The 22,736-nt window shown below is 38.6% G+C and overlaps 1 protein-coding gene across 1 annotated transcript; it reads right to left on the bottom strand.

Moving 5' to 3' along the window:
* Nucleotides 1-1,634: 1,634 nt before the first annotated feature.
* Nucleotides 1,635-19,485, bottom strand: LOC119657495 (major royal jelly protein 1-like). Its single transcript, XM_038064425.1, has 6 exons — nucleotides 19,150-19,485; nucleotides 8,129-8,345; nucleotides 5,350-5,543; nucleotides 2,307-2,828; nucleotides 1,948-2,187; nucleotides 1,635-1,873 (listed from the first exon to the last, which is right to left on the bottom strand). Exons 2-6 carry the CDS (start codon nucleotides 8,334-8,336, stop codon nucleotides 1,784-1,786), a joined length of 1,254 nt encoding a protein of 417 aa, XP_037920353.1. The 5' UTR covers nucleotides 8,337-8,345; nucleotides 19,150-19,485; the 3' UTR covers nucleotides 1,635-1,783.
* Between the last annotated feature and the right edge of the window lie 3,251 nt (nucleotides 19,486-22,736).

Raw genomic sequence — 22,736 nt, forward strand, 5'->3', positions numbered from 1 at the left:
TCCTAGACCTCGACTACATGATTCTTTATTTGGAAAGAGAGGTAAATAGAGTGGGACTCAAGGTAAACAGTTACAAACCCAAGGTTCTCAGGGTGTGCCACCGCATTTTTCCTATCTGCATTAATAGGCAGAAGATCAAAACCGTTGATAAATTCAGATATCTAGGAAGCGTGGTTTCTGCCGACAGCGGTACAACTGATACTATTTTGAACATTCCTTGTCCAAACCTAGGATATTACTATCACCGGTCCACCCATATATTTCTCGCAACTCCTTCTCGGTGGACTTGTCACAATGCGTCATTGCTTGCCTTTGGAAGCAGAATGACTACAGTTGCTTTAAGAAAATGCCACACAACTTGTTAAATCAGTTTCTTCTACTCCGTCGAATGGTATCGTTTAGGCTCTCTCGCAATAGGCTGTTTAAACTGACCGCAATAGGACCCCGAGCCTGTTCTTCGGAAAGGGTATCGGGTCTCAACTTCCCTGAATACCACATCCACTTCCAGCATGATTTTGGCTCACGTTCGGCATGTACAGCGCAAGGTCGAACTAAGCAGCCTTCATCTCTATGAAACCCTCTTTCCAGCGCAGCTTTAATTCCCCAAAGGCCTAATTCTTGTAATGGTAGGTCTGTGTTCCATTGAGAGCTTTTATGTTGACTCCCGAAATTCGATAATGCCAAATCCCTTTCCTAAGAACTTGTAAATCTTCTATTTCGTGGTGATTTCAGTAATATTTTTACCCTAAAAAACCTGTTTTCATCTTTCCGAGAATATCACCTAGTTTAGAGATGATGAATATCTACTACTATATATCTCTTGTTAGATTCTACATTTCTCTAGGCTTCCATATATTTCTCGTCGTGTCCATTCCGTTTTTCGGGCATTAGCTCTTCGACACACTTAAAGATCTTGGCTTTTAATCCCCTTTCAACCTGCACCTTGAAATTTGTCAGCTCGATACCTTTTATCATATGGTAAATATTCCTGCATCCCTTAATGAATTCGTGGAGTTATATATTCTTCTTATTTATTGCAATGAAGGCCGTTTCCAATATGCTGGCTTACTCTGCTACGCTTTCCACGTTGAGGGAAACAGTTCGATTCAAAGGACCTACTCTCATATGGGGCCAGTTATACAAAGAATTGAACCATTTCTGTATGGATTGTTGATAGGACCGATTCCATTCCTTCCCACTCGTTGCACCTATTACTGAGTTTCTGCTGTCGCTATATACGACGGTCCAGAGTTTTCCAAAATTTCCAAAATTTCCGAAGCCTGCCATTGTAACTTTCTTACTCGGATCCTCCTCAATGTTTGATTTTATCTCCAGATATCCCTCCCATAATGATTGAGCGTTTTGCTTCTTATCTATCGAGCCTACTGTGGGTTACTTTTTACTATTTAAAATTAATTGGCATTAACAGACACTTTTACTGACTATCAAAATTTCTTCTTTCACAAAAAAAGACAATAAAACAGCAGACAAAAATTGATGCAGACAAAAAAAGAGATTACATGTCATCAAATTTCAATTGCGTAAGTACTAATTCAGCTTGATAAAATTAATAAAGTTCCCATTTTCCGATGTAGTCTCAATTTAGTCAAAATTAAACAACTTCAGGTCTTATTTTAACGAAATAAATACTTTAATCAACTTTGATAATTTTCTCAAAAAAAAATGTTTTTCACGTTGAATCATAGGGAAAATGCTTAATATTGTATTTAGTTTCAATTCTGGCTGGACTGTCAGAAATTGAATTACCTTCGTTATCAACAGTTCAACAACCACCAGCCAACAACTCCTCTGTACTACATTCTAAAATCCGGTAGTTTATTTCTTGTGAATTTCTCGTCCCGGTAGACCCTTTCTGTAGAATGCACATAAAAAAGACAAAATATAAATTTCGTTAGTGTTATACATATGACTGCAATTATAATGTACCTGGAAACGGTTCGATATTGCCCACAGCTCCTCTGTATTGACTTTGGTACGTTTAATTTTCAATCCACTTATAAACTGTAATGTTTCAGAGTTTTGGGCCACAATTTTAAAATTCGATCTTTTATACGGAGTGTTAATATTCCAACTTGCCACTGCAATATCTTGCATTAAACCGAAGAACATATTTTCTCGACTGTCTATTGCCATCACAGCACTCTGTGTACCACGACCACCAATAGTCTGAAGAGAAAATCAGTGAATGAGTAGATATTGACAAAATAGGGTCCAAAACCATTTAAGATCGAAAGATCACTTCTAAAATGTCAAACTTATATGTTCCCATATATTTCAGAACTTACAACGAAATTTCTTGGTCGGGCGTTCGAGGATTTGATCCAGATTGTCCTGTTATCAACCAAGCTGAGAAGTACACGATTCTCAACCTCACCGGCCATGGCGTGGAAATACAAATAGCGTTCTCTCCCACTTGATTGAGGTGTAAGAGCCAAACCCACAAGACCATCCATTAAATCAAAACTCTGTCCAGCGATAGTAAAAGTTCCCCAATCAGGATTTGGATACATCAACTTATTTTCAATTCTCCACGATGTGTTTTCCTCGTAATCATAGACCACTAAGCCATGATAGTCAATATCAGCGATGTAGACCATAGTTTTCCGGCAACCTTGGCTAGAGCTTCGAACATCAACAATGGGAGTAGCGAAAAGGGAAACTCCAGTGCCATATTGAGACTGGGGAAATCTATAACGGTGTATCAGGGTGTCGTTCCGAAGGTCAAACGCAAGCAGTTGGGGTATGCAGGATTGTACATCTCCGATACGTCCAGTGTCAATGATCCACAGCCTTTCACATTCGTCGATCTGTGAATACATTAGAATGTACTGATGATTAGGAGGGGAAGGTTTCTTTGCTCAGTGAGACGTGAGACTGTTTGGGTATATTTCATTTTGTAATTATTTTAAAGGGATTTCGAACATTTTCAAATGGAATCGAAATAGTGCTATTCCATACAAACCAAATACTCACAGTAGAGGTTTACTTATTATATGAAATTTTTATAATTATTACTGGACTACTAGTTAGAAATTTGGTGGAAGTCGTAAGCGCGCAGCCATCCTTGCAGGTCCTGCTGTGGGAATAAGATTGCCTCCAAAATTTTCACCTATACATATACTCCTTTCAAGAAAAAAAGATATTTGCACTTAACCTGGCCGTAATGCCGCGAGCAGCTACTAACATCACTTGTATATAACTCATAGACGTGCCGTGTTCTGTGCAGTTGTATTATTCGCAGAAGCAAAGAAAGGTAGCACCTAGACGTAGACTTGACGAACAAGAGATCAAATTTTTGACAAACTTGAGTATAACCTCAGGAGGGTAAAATACAACAAGAAAACCGGAAGAAAAATGTCCTGAAAATTATAATCTGGAATGCAAATGGATTGTGACGGGACCTACAAGAGTTGGAAACCCTTCTTAATACTGAGAAGATTGACATATGTCTTATCTAACAAAGACACATCACGGGGTCCGGGGATGATAAAATCCTCGTCTTCTCCTCATATCATGCAACACATCCCAGTCAGTAAGACAGAGGGGGAAGTACAACATTTCTTAAAGAAGACATCAGTTACCATGAAAATGAGAAAACTGAAGACGCAAAAATGCAGCTTGTGACTATAGACTCAATATACATATAAAGAAGATTTTGCTCGACTCTTCAATTTTATCGGAAGCTCTTTCGGTTTGGGAGGTGACCTTGACACAGCGAATGGATTCTGGGGATCTAGGCTGACACCATTCAGAGTCAGAGTAGTATTCAAAGCAGGACGAGCACAAAAGTGTAATTTCCACGCCAACGGTAAGCCCAAATACTAGCCGACTGGCATAATAATAATGTCCGATGTCGTTGATTTCTTCGTAACTAAGGGAACCTCAGACGAATGCATCCATGTTGCCAATGATGATCTAATATCCCATCACTCGCATGTTATCAACAGTACTTATCAGTTCGAGAAGAAAATCGATCTTCTAACGATGAAAATACAAGTAGTGGCTTGGAAAAGCATTACTCCTCATCATGGTCTGAATAAAAAATATACTGACTGCCCTGCTGAGGTTAACGAAATAATTGCAGGGAAACGTAGAGCATGCAAGCTCAGGCAGAGAAACTTCACAACGGAATGGAAAAAACCCTAAACTTTCTGACAAACAAGTTAAAAGCCTTAACTAACAAATATCATATAAAACAGACTCCTTCAAAAGATATTCTTAAATCTGACTGCACAAAAAGACACCGGCTATTCACTATAGACGGCAGTGAAAGATCTAAAAAGACTCAGGAAAATGGGAAGTGGGTTCGTCATGCACAAGAAAAGGTAGATATCTTCCTGAAGCATCTAGAAAGTTTTCTCCACAGGGAGTATTGAAAGAATTGCCAGAAAAGGGTATAATCAAGCTGTTAAAAAAAAGCGAAAACGAATATTCGTACTTTAATGATATACCCTCTCTGTGATGAAGCCAAAATAGCGACATTAACTATCCTTAGCAAAGGCAGAAACTTCACCAACAAAAAAGAGAATCCAGTTAAAATCATCACAAATGGACAAGGCATGTCACAGGCGGGTGAGGTTAAAAATTTAGGTATGACATTCCATGCTAAGCTCAGCTGAAAAAGACACATCCTAATAAAGAAAGGCGAGTTAAATGCCAGATACAAACAGATGGACTGCCTGTTGCGTGAGAATCCCCAACTGACCGTCCACAACAAGTTGCTAATTTACAAGTATGATATATTCTAAGGCCCATATGGACGTACGGCATCCAACTCTCGGGCTGTGCCAAAGAATCAAACCCTAAGATCATGCAAACGTTCCAAAATTAAATGCTTCGAAGTAGACGCTCACTGGCTCATTCGTAATGAGGATCCCCTTGGGGACCAGAAAATATAGTTGGTTAGTAAGTTCATCAAAGAGCAAGCAATTAAACTTATCCCAAGTCCGAATATTAACTGGTATCTCTAATATGATGAGACTACTGAAAAGAGTGAAGCCAAATGACTTACTAACATGAAGGATAACCTTCCTAGTAAGATAAGCAACTGAGGAACAGCCAGTTCCTCAGCGAAGCCAACCAAAGTGCAAGGGTTGACCACAGAGTCCTCTCCCAATAAAAGCTCAAATATTCGAAAAAAGCTGAATGGGAAAATCTCAATCATAGCTTGGCGAGAGGTGGTTTTATTTGATAAAAATCCCACATTCTCAGGTAGTCTGAACCCTGAAGATGTCCAACTCTTTAAAAACAAAAGTTTAACAATAATCGCTTCACATTCAAAAGATAAACGAAATTTAACTAAATTTAGGTTATTATTAAGTTACTTACTGCGACACGAAATGCTGACGTTATTCCATTACAGTCCTGTCCATTGCTTGAATGCCAGGAATATGCTGGATAAGCTTTAATTTGCGGACCACCCTCACCGGGAAGATTTGTAACAGTGCCAAAGGAAATTGGTATCCCTGTACTAAATCTTGGTATCGTAACAAAAATTCTTCTTCTTGTTGATAAACTATTACCTGGAAAATAATTTTCAATGATAAGTAAGAGTAAAAAATAATAACATAGTTTACACTTATAACCATTTAAATGTGTTCGTTTGAGAATTTTACATTCATTTTATTATGGAGTCTTACTGACATCTCTATCAAGGTACTGAGTATCAATTTTTAAAATATGTAGCCTCTTCGAAAGTATGTGCTTATGACACTTATGAGTAGCAGGGAGCTAGATTTTCTTCCATACCGTACCTCCAAATTGAACGGCGGGTCTAATCATGTACATGAGAACCTTGAATTATCATATATATATTGTGGTTGTGAACTCCTGATCGAGAATAGTTCCTTAACCGGCCTATGCATCCTAGTTATCAATTCCAAGCAGTATCATCCAACTCTTCTCAATTGGTTATTAGATCTACCAGTGCCTTCATTTGCGCTTTACTTAGTTTCAGAATTCTGGCTGTTCTGATCCACCGTCCAAGTCGTAGTATACTGTGTAACCACGCAAAGACAGGACTCAAAAATTCTATGATGAACCGAGATTAAAGCCCGGCTGGCACTTAATCAACTTGACTACACTTGTTTCGACATTTAGTTGACTTTTTCCTGCAATAGTCGTCAAATATAAGGGAATTGCGGCACGATGTTACCTAAGCTCTTAATGTTGATCTCAGGACATCTAATAGTGGCTAAGGTATTCTTGTCTGACACTGAAGGAATCTATCACCTTCTTTCCTTCTTGCTTGCACCGACTATTGACAAAAGAAATCTTTGCCCTGATTTTCTCCAGGTGATGATTTTGGAGGTAAAGTCACGTAAGAAACCCTACTAGTATTTGAATGTTTCCCTTTTAAAAGCCTCAAATCAGTTATAAGGGTTTGCTTGCTATTACAAATCCTTGTGACTTCACCTTCCTGAGCGAACTAAAGACGTCATGCTCATTATTGTCTATTTGCTATCTTTTTCGTCATTTTACGCTCAGTCCATCGAATTTAAGCAGCCTTTGATGACAGCTCTATGTCTACTGGTCTAATACCTTGCTACCGCCACTGGTGCTATGGTTATACAAACATTCTTTCGTTCGTATTAAACCACATTTCAGACCCATACCCAGTCGACTACAGTTTTTGCCTACAAATAAATGGGTAGTGAACAGTATTTAGCACGAATGTTTGTGAAAGGAATCTTCTATTTTCCCCAATCAGGAGCTATACGCAGGGAGAGAAAGATTTTCTTTTGACCACCCCTTTCCAATCTAGCATAAGGGGCGGTTCTATGTCGTTTTCCCTGCCACGAATCAATGGCAACGATTCGTAATTGATTACTTCTTTGACCTGTTAATTTATGCTATCAGCTTATGGAGTAAGCATGTTACTTTAAAGCTATAATAAATCACATCAGTGGGAAAGAAGTTAAGCTAATCGCTCGGAGTGTATTCAAGTTCGTAGTAGGGAATTTTCAAAGTTTGTCAATAATTATTACCTTCACACCCCGCTTAGTTGTTGAAAAATGCCCGTGCGCCAAGCAAGTCCGGTATAGGTTCATAACAAAGTGGGGATAGTGAAGGCTCATTTCATAGTTAGTGGTAATCATCTGATTCCAGTAAAGGATTTTGTGCGCTCCGGGATCTATTTTTATTTTTTAATGAAGATTTCGTATTCGTTACATCAAAGCCAAGTCCATGGTAGCCTTGGTGCGCACACACAAAGGACAGTGGTAACGAACCCAACTAGAGTGGGGTAACTAATCTCATTATCTCGAAACGGATTTCTTATTCAGCAAAAAGGTTAAACATATTGTTTTGATCTTAAAGTGATAAATAAAGGACCAAGCACTTGGCATGCACTGAGGAGCCTGTTGCTGGTGGGAAGGCGCAATTTCGATATACATCGACTTCCGACGGAGCAATTTCTAAGAAACTCATACGCATACTGTGCTTCTTCGCTTCAAATGGAATAACTTTTTAATTTCCCTACTAGGATACTTTCCAGCACGGGGAAAAATATTCTTTGTAAAAATCCTGGCCTGTGCTCTGCTGTTTGTGCGAATCAGGAACGCCTGCTGCAGGATTGTATGAATACTCTCTCCAGTAAATGTATGGAACAATTCTTTGTGTTGAGGATGCAGGGAACCCTGAGTCCGCGTTCATTTCATAACGGACCGGACCACTTTTTTTAAGGCTAAACACCCAAGTTTTTTTTTAAAAAGAAGTTGACTGGCGGTTTCGTCCAGGGCAGAGGTAACTCATAAGATGCTGCCTCACGACCTCTGCCATGGGTGCTGTTTTGTGTGTCTGACACGTTCAGTGCTGGACACGCTAGCTGCAGGATTGTATGAATAGAGCTTAATTTTTGGAAAAATGTAAAGCTGTGGCGATATACATAGTCCTCTGCCACCAGCGAGATTTTAACCGAAATTTTCCGTTGTGAAAATCTAGCGCACTATCCAATCTCTATCAATATAAAGAAAAACAGACAAATTTTCGTTATGATAAGAGCTAAGGAAACAGTATATGTTCATATAATATATCTAGATGCCTTTTTTTTATACAAATATTATTTTTAACTGCAAGGATCTTGTCTTAATATTACTTAATAACTTACCGAAATAGTGAACATCCACATCAATTGGAACGCTATTTCCGCGCACGTAGCGACCATCTTTGATAGCTTGTGATCGATCAGCTTCTGTTGGGAAGCTAAATTCCATCTCCTTCCATTCTACAACAACACGAAGATCTCTATTGGCTACACATACACTAAGTACAGTTAAAAATAATGAAAATAATCCTGTTAACTCCGCTTTTCGCATTTTAACAATCTGCAAATCCAGAGATTAAATATTACTATTTATAACAAATAATAAAACATTAAGAACATATTGTGGAAGATATAAGCATGCAAATAATTCAATTTAATTAAATTAAATTAAAAAGGGGGTTAGTTTAGTTAGTTGTGGAGCTGTAGAGTATGAGAAACAAAAGAACAGCAACTCCAATTTAGGAAAGTGGCATTTGTTTCGAATGCGAAAGTATAGTGTATATATAATAATAATAATAATAATCGTTGGCGCAACAATCCATATTGGATCTAGGCCTTGAAGTGTGTTAGAGCACTTCATTCAAGACCGTAACGGTACACTACAGTAGACTGTAGGAGGCAATGTGGTCAGCATTGCGCTCGCCCGAGATTATTACCCTGATTTGACTCAGGTACTCATTCACAGCTGAGTCGACTGGTATCCGACGTCAAATCAAGATACAAATTCCACTGTCACCAGTGAGATTTGAACCGTGACCTTCCGCACGACAGCCTTGTGCTCTAACCACTCAGCTATCCGGACACTGTATATATATACGAGCGAAAGTTCAAAGTCAGCAGCTGGTCAGCCAATAAGGATGATATAAATCGATGAATTCAATTACAAATGTCAAAGTGGAGTGAGGGCAGATGTGGAAATACCACATTGAGGGATGAGGCCAAAGGAAGTGAAAGCAATAAACTTTTCAATGTTTTCTTAAACTTTTCAGAATTCTCTTCAATTTTTCAGGATTCTCTTACAGAAATTCTGAAAAGTACTGCATTGATAATAGTCCACCTATATACGTTAGAACCGCACTTCATAGTGAGAGTTAAGGATTATCTAGTTATTATATGATAATATCCAGAAGTTTGCTTAAAATAGAAACAAACAAGATGAAAACTGAAAGCTAACTGCCTAGGGTATAAAGGGTTTTGTGTTTTCGTTATTTTTTGGATTAATTCGTAGTTCGTATGGCGACCCCCTGAAACTAGAAAAGGAATAATGCCATTCACTACATGAGTGTGGGTTCACAGTTCCAATACTTTTAACGAAGCCGTTTTTTAGTGCAATTGACGAGCGGACACACAGGTGGACAAACAGACAAATGGGTCCGTTAAGTCATAATATGTGTCTCTGGCGGCTTAAGCAATCGAAAACGCTAAATCTTTTAAAACAAAGAACTCATCAATGAAAATAGAAACTCTGCAACCAAACCCTACTTCCAAATATTTGTGATATAGACGAAAATTGCTTCGTTCCAGGACAACAACGCAGGACAGAAGACCAACTCGTTGTTGAAAGGAAATTAATTTCCGTGCAGGGATTCCGATCCCAGTCATTTACATCCAGCGACTGCAATGCTTGACTGGTGATCTGCTTGACCATTGCAGAGAACACTATAAGCTAAGTAACCACTGGAGAAAGGAAATGCGGCTTGAACTCGGAAAACCTTTTCCATTGAAGTTCAATACTATTTCGAAAATTTCTAGAAGAAAGCCCATGCGTGATAATATTCCTCATCTTCGCACAAGCTCAACCAGAAGGGAAGAGATCAGCCATTTGAGAACATATGTAAAGTCAAAGCGAAAACAGAAAGAAAGACTGAAGCAAAAATTGCAATGCTATAACCTAACAAAGACATCGTGGCATAACTAAATAAGCTACCGTTCACATAAGTACCTAGATGAGATCACCACTAAGGAGGAAAAGATAGAGTTAGGGCTATTGTGAAAAAGCGGAAGATGGACTTGAGGAGCAAAAACACCGTTAGCCATCGTTACTATGTTTGCGATAAGCAACGCAGTGTACAGTGAAAATTTTCTTCACATATCTCCGCCTGAAACACATCATGAAGAATCGCATCAATTTAAAGATGGAGATGGGTGGGTGTTGTGTGTCATGTCACAAATGGATATCACATTACTATTATCATCATCATTCAAACAGTACCAACCTTAACATTCCTCAATATGACAGTATTACCTAACAACACCCCATCAACAAAGTGATGATTATATTACTCCTGTGATAAGCAATGTAAGTAATGTAATACCACAGAAAAACTCACTGTTCTTCGTAGTACAAATGGCAGTCACGGTTGTCGAACGCCGGGACAATGCTGACACCGAGTATCGTTGGCGAATCTGTTAGTTCTTGCTCTCTTGACTGGCTCTGGGATTAGAAGATGAGTTCGAGTTCCAATAAATGAAATAAACTGTAAACTTTCTCCATGGAGAGAAAACGACGTACAGGAGGAGCGAATTAAAGTTAGCATTCGATTTGAAATTTGGCTTATTTAACTTACTGTGACGCATGCAACCATATGCTCGCAAACGTGGTCTCTCAAACGATATCAATATTTGTTGAAGGTGCGCGGAACTGCAGAAACGCAACACGCGCACATCATGATATCAGGACGGCGCCCCATTGTAATGATTTCTTGGTTCGGGAGTCGAATTTCGTGTATGCAGTTCTCTTGATCAGCAGCAAATCTTTAATACTACATGTTGTTCATAAACGGTTAGGACAATGAAAGGTGATGTTTGTTATGTGATGCATTTTGTAACACCAACGTTCCCAAAAAGAGTTGCAATTCCTGCATAGCCTACTAATCTGATGTTTCACGCACTCTCAGGATAGGTGAAACGTAGCAAGGGTGCGAGGAAATCTCTGTAGAGAAATTAAGGATCAGGACTGTAAGTACATATCAACACGGCTTTTGAGGTATAGTAAACAGTCTTCAATTAATGATGAATGGATGCAGTAAAAGGGTCCCAAACAATGCAATTACGGCACTATTTCATGCGATTGTGAGTACCTATTAGCCAATCTGGTCAAATCAAAATGTACCCGGGCGATTAAATATTAACTTAAAATAGCATTGTCCGCCGAGTATAAAAAGGAAATGGTACTAAAACAAAGTGGCAATTCACGTCCAAGTGGATGAATGCTTTACCCTTTCACAACCAACACTAAAATACCTTAAATTTGCGTTCGATTCGAAACCGAGAATTGAGCATAAAGAGCATAAGGTAAATGCTATTCACTCAATACCTCCGAGGATTCTACAAAATGCGAGTAGCCCCATAGATAGTCGGTGGCTGCTTGTATCACGAGTTTCTAGTTCATTTTTTTTTAATTGGGGCACTAATCGATCGATTTCAAAGTCAATTAACTGGTTCACCTACCCAATGATATCCAAGCAGAAAACATGTACTTCCACAAGGATAATCCCGATAGATATTTTTATCTCAATATTCAGCAGAGGCGAAAAATTAACCAAATGGATGAGCACGCGAGGGACGTATAGGATTATCCCCAATATAAGCGATTGGAATAAGCGGAAACATTGCTATACAATCGTTAACGTTATTCCAGAGTCACCACCGTGTGTACAGAAAGTACCTCCACCGATTTAACTTGAATGAGTCGCCACACTGTACCAGATTTTGATGCATAAAGAGATATCTTGAGAAGGAATTAGGATTCCACTTAACAGTGGGCAGCGTCATATGCTCGCATTAGGAACTGACTGGATCATAGTGGTAGCAGAAATAAAGCAAGTAAACCATCGTCAAACAATAATTCAGCAAATAACACTGTTTGCGGCAAATGGTTCCCTGCAAGATGGTAATGTTTGAAGTCCCCGTATTGAAAGGAATCAAGGAAAAACAATATCAGACTTGACCAACACCGTCAAATAATGACAAAGCAGTGATCCCGCGGGAAAAATGTGAAGAATTGGGAAAGTTTTAGCCAATAGGAGTTTCGCACTCCAAACTCTGGGTTATGTCGAAGTTGGCGGGAAAGGATCGTTGAGAAAGGAAAAGTGCAATCAATGCCAAACCGAAGCGGCAGCGATCCTCTGGCTAGCAACGTCTTCATTTGCAACCAAGACTATCGAGGTCGATAGATGGATCTTTCATAAAGACATCAATTCATCCGTTACGATATAGAATAGTGCGAACAGCTTAGGAGGAATTTCTTTTCAGGACTGCATCCGTGCAAGACATCAAACTTCGATTTGTCCCTTGGTATATACCGTAAAATGTCATGGCTAAACTTTGCCGACGAAAGAACGAACGATGTACTCAGACAATACTGCGCCTCCTTTAACGATGTGCTGTAGGGTTTGCGGCAAAACCTGAATAGGGTCTCTGGGATGCTACCGTTCAGAAAGTCCTTCCTCTGGCTTCCAGAGTAGGATCGAAATGAGGTTCTGAAAAGACTTAGTGACCAGAAGGTCAACACCTCCTCCTAGATATCGCTAAGCAACAAAAGAGATAGCCGATAGGCCAGGTACTTTCCTCACTCTCGGCATTCTTGAACCGGATATAAAGAACGTTCAGGAGCGAATGGGCTGCCGGCTCTACTACTGGCTTAGGACCCACACATTGTAAATGTCATCCGAAGCCAAGATGAGGTGCATATTTCGTGAATAAATTTGCAGTATTTATAACGCGGATACTGCACTAATCAGCCTTTGGATCAATAACTACAAGACATTTCTATACCTCATACAAGAACAGTGGGTTGTTGATGTGGAAATCAGTGGCTGAAATTTCCGATCTGTTGACTAATGTATGTCAATGGAAGTACTAGGCCACGCGTAAGGGTTAAACTAAAGAAAAAGTCAACAGAGAGATAAGGAGTTTCTTTGATGCTCCGATCAAAGTAATCCTTAAGAAGATATACTCTGTCGTAATGGCCAGTCAACTAACCTTATCTTTGGTTTCCCTTCTGGGCGAATTTCAAAATTATTGTTAGTAACGGCCTATTTTAATGTTATAAATTAGCAGCTTGCTTCTATTAAATCCGTCCATTGCAGAAATAACAAAATGTTTATTTCCTTCCTACGAGTATTTATTCATATAAATTTGTCTATATACATTCGTATATCTAACAACAGTGCAAATTAAAAAATAATCGTGATTTGCTGTAAGGAATTGCTACAACTTGATTTGAGGTCTACAATTTATCGTTAATTTGTCATTACTCCTAGCCTGGGCATTGTGTAAGCACGATTCGTTCCCATCAACCAATGTAGGTGTGGTGTCTTTGATATTAGATAATTTTAAAATATTTCACTTCGTGTTCTTTTCGACAAGCACTTTGTGTAAATTCTTAATATAAATGAGATTGATCTCAATTAATGTTTCCCTAAACATTCAGACCGCAATGCTAAATGTGATTCAAAATTGTTTTTCAAATTAATTTCACCTGAAATGATTTATAACCTCCGACCTAAAGTTTCAACAGATTAATAATACCATATAATTACATTATAATTGTTGCATAATGTTTGTGAAATAGCCAACGTTTCATGGAGTGAAAAAAAAAGAAAAATTTATCTAACTACATTTTAAAAACCAAGAACTTATGGAGTGATGAATAGTAATATCTGAATGTTTATTGCACTTTCCATATATTAAATAACAAATTATAATCACGTTATTATGTAATTGCCATTAAAACATTTTAAAAAGTGTATTTTATACGGTTTTAGTTTGGAATATATTAGCTTGATAACCGGATATCCCTGACACTTTCTTTTCACGTTTGTTTGTATAAGGGAGTCAAGTTTGTGGATAATATATCGCCCATGGGTAAGAATAAGATTCTTACTTATTATTAGCCAATCGGAAGCTTCAGTCCAAACGGAAATGACAGGTTTTTTTATTATTATAATTTTGCAATATTTGCATTATATTCAAAAATTATATGTAAACAAGCATGAAAAACTGATTCCCTGCCAAAATTCTAGATTCATAGTAAAGACAAAGAGTTATTGCTAAGTTGGGGTGCTAAAATTAACTTTTATATTAATAATTCATAATATACATTGAAAAATTGAGTGGCGGGTGATCAAATTGGCACGTACCCGGCAATGTTAAAACAATTATCATTTTAGTTGTGTAATAAAACTTAATAAAATTTTATTATCTTAACTTGTATATTACATTACTTCACATTTATAGAGTGGCAATAACCTGATTGTCGTATACTAAATCTAATATGCAGAAATTTTTACAGATGGAATGGAAATTACATGTTTTACGGCAAAACGATGCCTGTAAAATGTTCATGGGTATGCAAGTACCTAATCTTTACTTACTTTTCTTAACTTTCTATGGCATTTATATTACTATTGACAACAAAGGTAAAGGCCAATATAAATGAATACATTGGTTGGCCAATAATAATTAAATGGAAATGTTCTTATTTAATATATTTTTGTTTACATGGAATATTCCTCTCGAAAAATTTAATTTTTAGTAGTTTTTCTTTTCACTTTCTCATATACATATATTTTTATCACAAATTCATTATATTATATCCGAATGAGTGTTATAAATACTATTTATGAACATTTAGTTTTAAGGTTTACTCCATCTAATGTTTATGAAAATAGAAGAGACATTTCTTCATTTTTTCGTTCTCATAATTAAAAAAAATGTTTCAGGTAGAGTTGATGAACAGCATTTTGTAGAACAATCCTTGAAACAAAGTGCCAAAAAACCAGAAGCACTTGCCAATAAATATTTAAAGCAATATGAGTTTCACCATTTTATTAAAAGATTATGCAGGCAAACTCTTAAAATATAGTATTCCTATTAATAGGTAATGGTCTTCTTCAGCCTTTGTCCCATCCAAAGCCAGGGTCGGCTCGTTAGTTTCACCATTTTGCTCTGTCAAAGGCCTGATCTGAATGGAGTCGCAATGCTTTCAAATCACCATTCAGCATTACAGTCATTTCTGATCGATTTCGATGCAAATCTTGGCTCAGACAGATCTTAACAAATCAACGTAAATCACATGTCCGTAACATCGAAAAGACCTCTCTTGCAATTTTTCCACGATCGTTGCAACTCCATATCGATCGCCGATTTAGGACGCGCTCATGGCATATTACCTCACTGATCCAAAGTAATATGTTGGTCACCATTACGACCATTCACTGTCGTTTCTAGTCGGCCAGCATTCAGTCATTGCCACTGATGGTCAAAAATTCTGTTCAAATTTAATCTAGGATCGCATTGTTTGATGCGATCATTCCATTTTTGAATAAGTTGCTCAAAATCAGCTTTGCTAGGAAATGTTAGGCAAATATGCATCACCTACATAGGTCAGTGTGCAGAGTGCTGGAGTTTCCATCCCCAATACCACTGCTAAATTGCAAAAGCATGAAAAGACATTCTGCGGCAGTGTAAAAAATGTAAAAAATAGAAGGCAAGCTTTCTCTACATATTATTTCATATCTTCAATATAAGTTTTATATTCTACAGAATTGATAGCGTTTTCGACATTCATTGTTGCTAAAAGCCCCCGTGCGGGGCATAGCAGGTCGACTACCACTATGCGCCATCGTCGGTCCCAGCATTACGCTTTCATGACTATCTAAGGCACTGGCATTCTTCCTCCTCCATTCTGCACCCAATCCTAGAACATCATTTATCAATGTGTTATTATCTACTGCCATTTCCGCATTTTGATTAACCCTCCACCATTCCTTTAATATTATCTAAGGTTAGAGTAATCTGATGTTACAACATAAATGTGAGTTGATGACAGCGCATACCTTTTAACTAATAGGGGCTGTTCTATTTCAAAAGAATATTGTCATGGAACAACCTCAACTGGATAATGGTATTGACAAAGTTCGAAATTTAGGGCAAAATAGTTTAGGGATGTTAAAACGTGGAGCGAGTCCAAGTAGCAGAAGCAAGGATACCAAGATAGATAAAGTAATCGACTTCTTTGCTGTACCGTGCAATAATGTAAATATTAAGAATGTCACGACCGTGCTGAAACAAAACTGTACCGAGGACTTAGCTAAGTTGAAATGAGAATACAGATACATATTTCTTCCTTTCTTTCACGTTTCATCGCACTCTAATTTTTTACAAACAAAGCAGAATTCCGCACGTAGGCAACTTTCGCCATCACATTTTCTTCAAATGTTCACAGGTATGTGAACTAATATGAGCGATCATGTTTCTAGCCTTAGCGATATTTGCCTTCATAGCATGGTATTTTCCAGTTGTATCGTAAGAACTGCATTTCTGCATTTTCATTTTATGAGAATTGTGATTCTATAAATATAAAACAGAGCCATCACGTTCGGTTTCTTGGTGTTGCACCAAAGAAACACAACGGTTACCTATATATTTCGTGGCGTTGCCCCGAAAGTGTAAATTATTACTACCGTCATCGCCAGTATTCCCAATTTCTTTTGCGTCGCGCCGAAGAAGCATAGCCTCTAGATCAACATTTCTTAACGTTGTGCCTAAAAAATAGTTTGCCTTGCCCCGGCGGCAAAAAAAAAATATCGAAGACCCGAATGTGGTTTCGTTCACGATAGTCTAAAGCATTATCGACACTGTAGAGCTCTAGGGAGGGAAATCGAAAAAATGCAAGTCAACTTTTAACAATCGTGATTGAAGAAGTTTTGGCGTCAGTTCGATGCCGGCAACGCAAAAATCCATCGGCTCGACCTCTAGCTGATCTACCCATCTACATTGCCTACATCGCGACCAACTACTATGACCAAATCAAGGCGATCTATGGAGACTACAAAGCCCAATTTTTGGCAGTGCTCCAGCGTTAGGAGTTTAGACTTTTGGACTATAGCAAAAAGTGTGGACCACCGCCGCTGACCAGCAGCTTGTCTCTTACTCCGTTAACAACAGCTACAAGCACGCACCATTCGATTCAAGCACATCCTGCTCAGGAGAATAATCAATCTGCAAAACGACACCAAACCTGTCCGAAATAGTGGTTCAGAAGTTCGACGGCGTTTATTTGAAGTGGGCTAATAGAACCGCTAACTACATAGAAGCCTATACGACCACGGACTCACTAATTACAAGGCGCTACAATGCCTAGGGGCATTGCTAATGTTCATTAGCAACAGGTTCCAAGCTTTGGAATCGATGCACGGCACATCCAGGACCTCATTATAACAGCAGCTTGCACTGGCAACCTGCTCCATCTGCCGAGGTCTATCCCCCAAACGTAAAAGCGACCCATGCAGAAGTTCCGGGAGGTACAAATTCAGGGTGTTGAGTGAACCAAATATCCCCCCTGCGTTTCAGTGATAACAACTGAGCAAAAGGTTAAATAAATACTAGCAAAATCGATGCCAAGAAGCTACCTATAAAAAAAAAATAAGCTATTATCAGGTAATAGCAAAAGAATGCACGTTAAACCTAATTATCTATAACTAAGCCATCTTGAGATCTTAATAGGATGTGACGCTAATGTTCAATATATTTGTCAAGGATCTAGTAAATAAAATCGTAGAAAGGATTTCATTTTATCAGTTGAGCTGATCTTATAACTGCAGACGTAGAGTGTGCCCCACCGTTGGTTAGGCCAGGAGAAATTTGAATTGATTAGGGCCCTTGTAGAGCTACACGAAATTTCGCTGACAGACCAATGTTACTAAGAATTCTGCTTGACTGCTACAATATTCATGGACGAGGAAACTGTGATACAAAGTCATAATCAAAGGAAAACAGAAAAGATGGAGTCCAATGAGCTTCTTGGAAATAGAGAAGCACAAATGGGAACAATGAATAGCACACTTTTAGACTGATTTAAGAGGCTGGTTCTATTAACTGAGTCCGATGACCACTCAGATTGAGAACCTTAGTTTTGTTCATGTTTATCTCTAATCTCTCTAAATCCATAACCATTTGGCCAAAACCCATCGCTCGGTGAGAGAACAAAGAGATATAAGTATCTTACCCATTAGAACCACGTCCTTCTTTTTCCACTGTAGTTTTACATCGCGATTGTATCTTCTAATGTGGCTCTTTAAACTATAAACATTTGGGTTTGAAATAAGAAGATCGAGGTATAGTGGGTAACCTCTACATACACTCAAAAGCTGTGTTAGGTCGAAATCTACTGCCCCGCGAGTTCGCTAAATGATTCTGTAGGTTCCTCGGCTTTTCGTTTCACCTCTTCTGCTACTCGGCCTTAGTTAGTCTCCGGTGAGAGAAACATAATCACAAGGACGTTGTCCTTCTTTCGATAGAATATCAATTCATCTCTGCTATTACGCAGGCTGCTTTGTTGGATATGGTTCGGTAAGAGCAATATGTTCAGAGCGCAGTGAAATGTTATGCTGCTCCTATTTTTCTTCGAGTGTGTCTGTCCACACTGAAATAAGGGGCGACGGTTCTGTCATGCGCTACCTATGTTTGACAGCATTCTCGCGATCAGTGCTTTTAAATGCCTTGGTTGCTGCACTCTTGACATGTAATTTAAAATTTTGCCTCTGGTCGATCATTACGCCTAAATACTTGAGCCAAAGTTGGGAATGTATTGTTGTTTTAATGCGAACAATTGGAAACTGATGCATTAGAGGTCTAATCCATATCATGACCACGTTTCCTCGCATTTAATGCATAATATTCCTAACTAAGCTCATCATTTTTAAATGTCATTTCAAAGCTGACATAATGAGGTAACTTTTATCAACTTTGCAGGTTTGTGAGTTTAAAGTATGGTTATATGGATTTAGATAAAAAATCGATTTTGAAATTTCTTTAAAATTTAAACAGTTACATCTTCGAAGGGATGATGACCTTTGCAATTGAAGAAATATCACTTTATAAGAAATTTTATGTAGTTCTATAGTGGTAGTATCTGGGATTAACTCATTTAAGAAGTGGGAAATTGTGATTTTTTGGAAAGGTCTTTGACATTACTCACGAAAAATGCTATAGCTCTGTAAGTTCCACCCACTTGTCACATGTCAAAAATTTATTGTATGTTGTTATACACAAAAATTTGGTAGTCGAAATGAACTTACGCAAAATATCCTTCTATTTAAACAATTTTTCCGCTGGCAGTCACTACTTCTTGCTATGATCACGGTAAATATTCGTATTGGATGCTTGTTTTCACTTGAAACGTACTTAATCACCTACAAGGTGATTGTTAATTTAACATACATTTACATACGTATGCGCTTGAAGTATCTTCTTCAATCGAACTAAACTAGCGACTCGGAAAGAACAATCTCAACTAATCTGCATTTCGATTCGGAATGACCTTAAATCATTATAACAGCAAATGGAAAACTAACAAGCATCAAATGTTCTGAACAAGTTGCTCTAAGTTAACTCAGAAACGAACATCCCTTTATAGTGGGATTGACACGTGAATGGCAGTGAAAATCAAATAAAGCTCGCAGACGGTTGATGATATTATCCAGGGCAAAAATCTTCTCCTCCCTTTTTAGAATCCAGTTAATAACTTCATTATTTCCAAACGCAATAATCTAGGAACTTTATCATTAGATAGTAAAGGGCATTTGCCAGAATAGCTCTAATCACTTAAATTTATTAATGCCAGGCATAGTAAATTAGTTAGGTTCTATGTTTTATTAATAGGTATAAAGTAGTATGCAATAACTTTTCCAATTTCTTTTGCATTTAAAAGTGTCGGCTCTTTCACAAAGGAAAGCTATATCAGCTTAAACACTTCAAGGTCTTTCGGTCTTCTAATTTCTTCAGATTATCTAATTTGAATTTTTCCCTTTCGTTGTCTTCTGTACATAGTTTTACAGCTAAGAAAAGTTGCAAAATGATTCATTTTGAAACTTTATATAAAATATAATATATACTGGGTAGGTTGGTACTAATTCGAGATATTCCCCTTAGGTTATATTAGAGGTCATAACTGGTAAAACTGAAGAATGGCTTCAGCAATCAAATCAGGATATGCATCTGGTAGCGATACTAAATGGCACTAAATGGCATGTGGGCACCCGGGCTGCATGAACACAGTATCTTTGGAACCACAAACCAACTCCACAAATGGGCAGTGATTTCATTTCATCAAATTAATTCCAGACTTACTTAAAACTTGTGAAGACATCTATGAAATCAGATGTTGTGACACTTGCAGAAGCAAAACAGAAGATTGGATTGGATGGATTGGAAATATGACATGTAGGTACCGTTCAGGTCGAGAGCCCACTTCATTTTAGGAAAAAACATACGATTAACACTAGCTCTCAGCCAGCAAAAAGACCTTAAAAGCTATGGTAATGCATCCCTTCGAACCAGGTCCGCTGGTAGCTAAAAAGAAAGTAATGTGGATACTCCATCGTTGGGAAAGAGCGGTAGACTACAGATAGAGGCAACTCATGCTGCAGGTTCTTATAGCCACTATCCCTTACGAAAGCATTGTGCACACTTTAGGTATGCGTATTGGAAACTCCACATGCAGACTTTGCAATGGGTAATACGAGATAACTTCAAGTATCATACCAGACTGTCAGGACATGTCAGGAAAAACTTTATCTTTTAAATACCGCTTTCAGAATCATATGGCAACTGCAACTACAACGATATCTTTACCTCGTTGCTTTGGGACGAATTCGGTTAAAATGAATCAATGCTACTGAAAGCGCAATGAACAAACAAAAATTTAAATAGGCAGCACAACTGGGTGATCCCTTTACTCCGCCTTACATCGTCAGTCCTGTCAAATTCTCAAAGTCAAGCTTTCAAAATCAATGCATGTCATGTTGTTACCATATGGGATATTCGCTAGATAATGTTTCCCATTATGTAGCACCTTCGTATCAACTGAGTGGAGGATAGGGATTGCTATCACAAGAATATATGTTAGCGACAATTTCTTACTGTTCCTTTTTATCATGGCGGCGTTGCACATATATAGTTAAAAAAGCCCACGGACCCTCTTCCCGCCCAACCGGACCGAGGGGCGACCAACCTAAGGATGGGCTGAAGGCAACATCTAAAGGCCCGCATCACAGCGATGATGCGTTTTAACGCAAAGTGTACATCCCGATTGTCGCAAACACTTCAGCCAATGACGCGGAGGTTCTACACTACAGAGACATGGATCTTATATCGAAGACAGTGCGGATCAAGACTGAAACCCATTAGGTCATATTGTTACCGAACAGGACTCTTCGGACTATAGCACAGGTTGCAAGGATAACCGCTTTTTGCATCTCCATGTATAGTCCAGCCCTAAGATCGAGCGTTTTCAGCGCTTTATGTAAGTTCTGCGGGACTAATCCCGTCGCTGAAATTACCACTGGGACTACTTCGATCTTTTGTAGTCTCCAGGTCTGCTTCATATCGTCTGCCAAGGGCCCGTAGTTCCGGATTTTTTCGTGCTGTTTTTCAACAGTGTTCCGGTCCAACGGTACGGCTACATCGATTATAAAGCACGCTCCTTCTTCCTTCAGAAGCAGAACTAGATCGAGTCTGTTATGATTAACACTGTGGTCGGTGGCAATAGTGTGATCCCACAGTAGTTTGACCCGATCATTTTCCAAGATTCTCTGCGGAGTATACTTATGGTAAGGATGGTAGGTTGCTACTAAGTTATACTTCAACGCAAGGTTTTGATGGAGAATCTTGCAGACGGAGCTATGACGATTGGTGTACTCGGTACCGCTCAACATCCTGCACGCAGATGTTATGTGCTGGATGGTCTCCTCTTCACAGTTGCATAACCTTCAACTGGAGTTGGTGATTGAGGAGTCGTGAAGAATGTACCGTTTATAATTTTTTGTTGGGAGCGAAGCATCCTGAATTGAAGTTAGGAATGCTTCGGTCTCATTGAAAAGTACACCATTTGTCAAACATTTGTTGGAGGCTTCGATGTCAATGCCTGAAACAACAAATTTGTTATATGACCTCCGGGAATGGGTTTCTCTTTCCACATGTCGATCTTCTGTTGGACTGAAGTAACATTCGACATAGGATCCCATTCTCTGCTTCTCAAGTTCAAAGGAGATAATTTATTATCTGCCATGACGGTAGCCTGATGTATTTGGCTAGAGGATTGTTTCTCATAGAAAAACTCACGAAGAGAGTGCACTTGATTATAGTGCAACGTTTTTAAATCAAGTACCCCCCTTCCTCCCTGATGACGTGGGATAGTGATCCTCAATTTTTCGGCAGCTCTATTGTGCATGTTGTTGTTTGCAAGAACTACCCTTACCCGTCTATTGACAGATTCTAAATCGGTATTACTCCACTGTATCACACCGAAAGTGTATAGAAGGACGGGAATGGCGAAGGTATTCATTGCCATGATCTTATTTTTCCCGTATAGCTCAGTTTTAAGGACAAGATCCAGACGCCGTTCAAATTCCCCCAGCAACTTAGATTTAATTATTGCCACAGCAGGTGTTGTTGCTTGCAATATGCCGAGGTATTTGTAGACGTCGTCCGAATCCATACCCTCAATTCGGATATTATTTTGGCTGTATCCTTCGTTGTCGGTGTGTTTTCCCCGAACAATCGTTTTTATGCGACATTTTTCCAAACCCAACTGCATGCCGATATCCCTGCTGAACTGGATGATGATGTCCAGCAAGGAGCGAAGTTGGTTCTCGTCTTTGGCATA

Source organism: Hermetia illucens, chromosome 5, assembly GCF_905115235.1.
Source record: "Hermetia illucens chromosome 5, iHerIll2.2.curated.20191125, whole genome shotgun sequence".
Taxonomy (NCBI): Eukaryota; Metazoa; Arthropoda; class Insecta; order Diptera; family Stratiomyidae; genus Hermetia; species Hermetia illucens.

Coding starts and splice junctions, on each gene's coding strand:
- LOC119657495 (XM_038064425.1), bottom strand. CDS start 8,336: ATGCGAAAAGCGGAGTTAACAGGATTATTTTCATTATTTTTAACTGTA. Junction 5,544..8,128: donor TGTGGATGTTCACTATTTCG/GTAAGTTATTAA, acceptor ATTATTTTCCAG/GTAATAGTTTATCAACAAGA. Junction 2,829..5,349: donor CGTCAGCATTTCGTGTCGCA/GTAAGTAACTTA, acceptor ATGTATTCACAG/ATCGACGAATGTGAAAGGCT.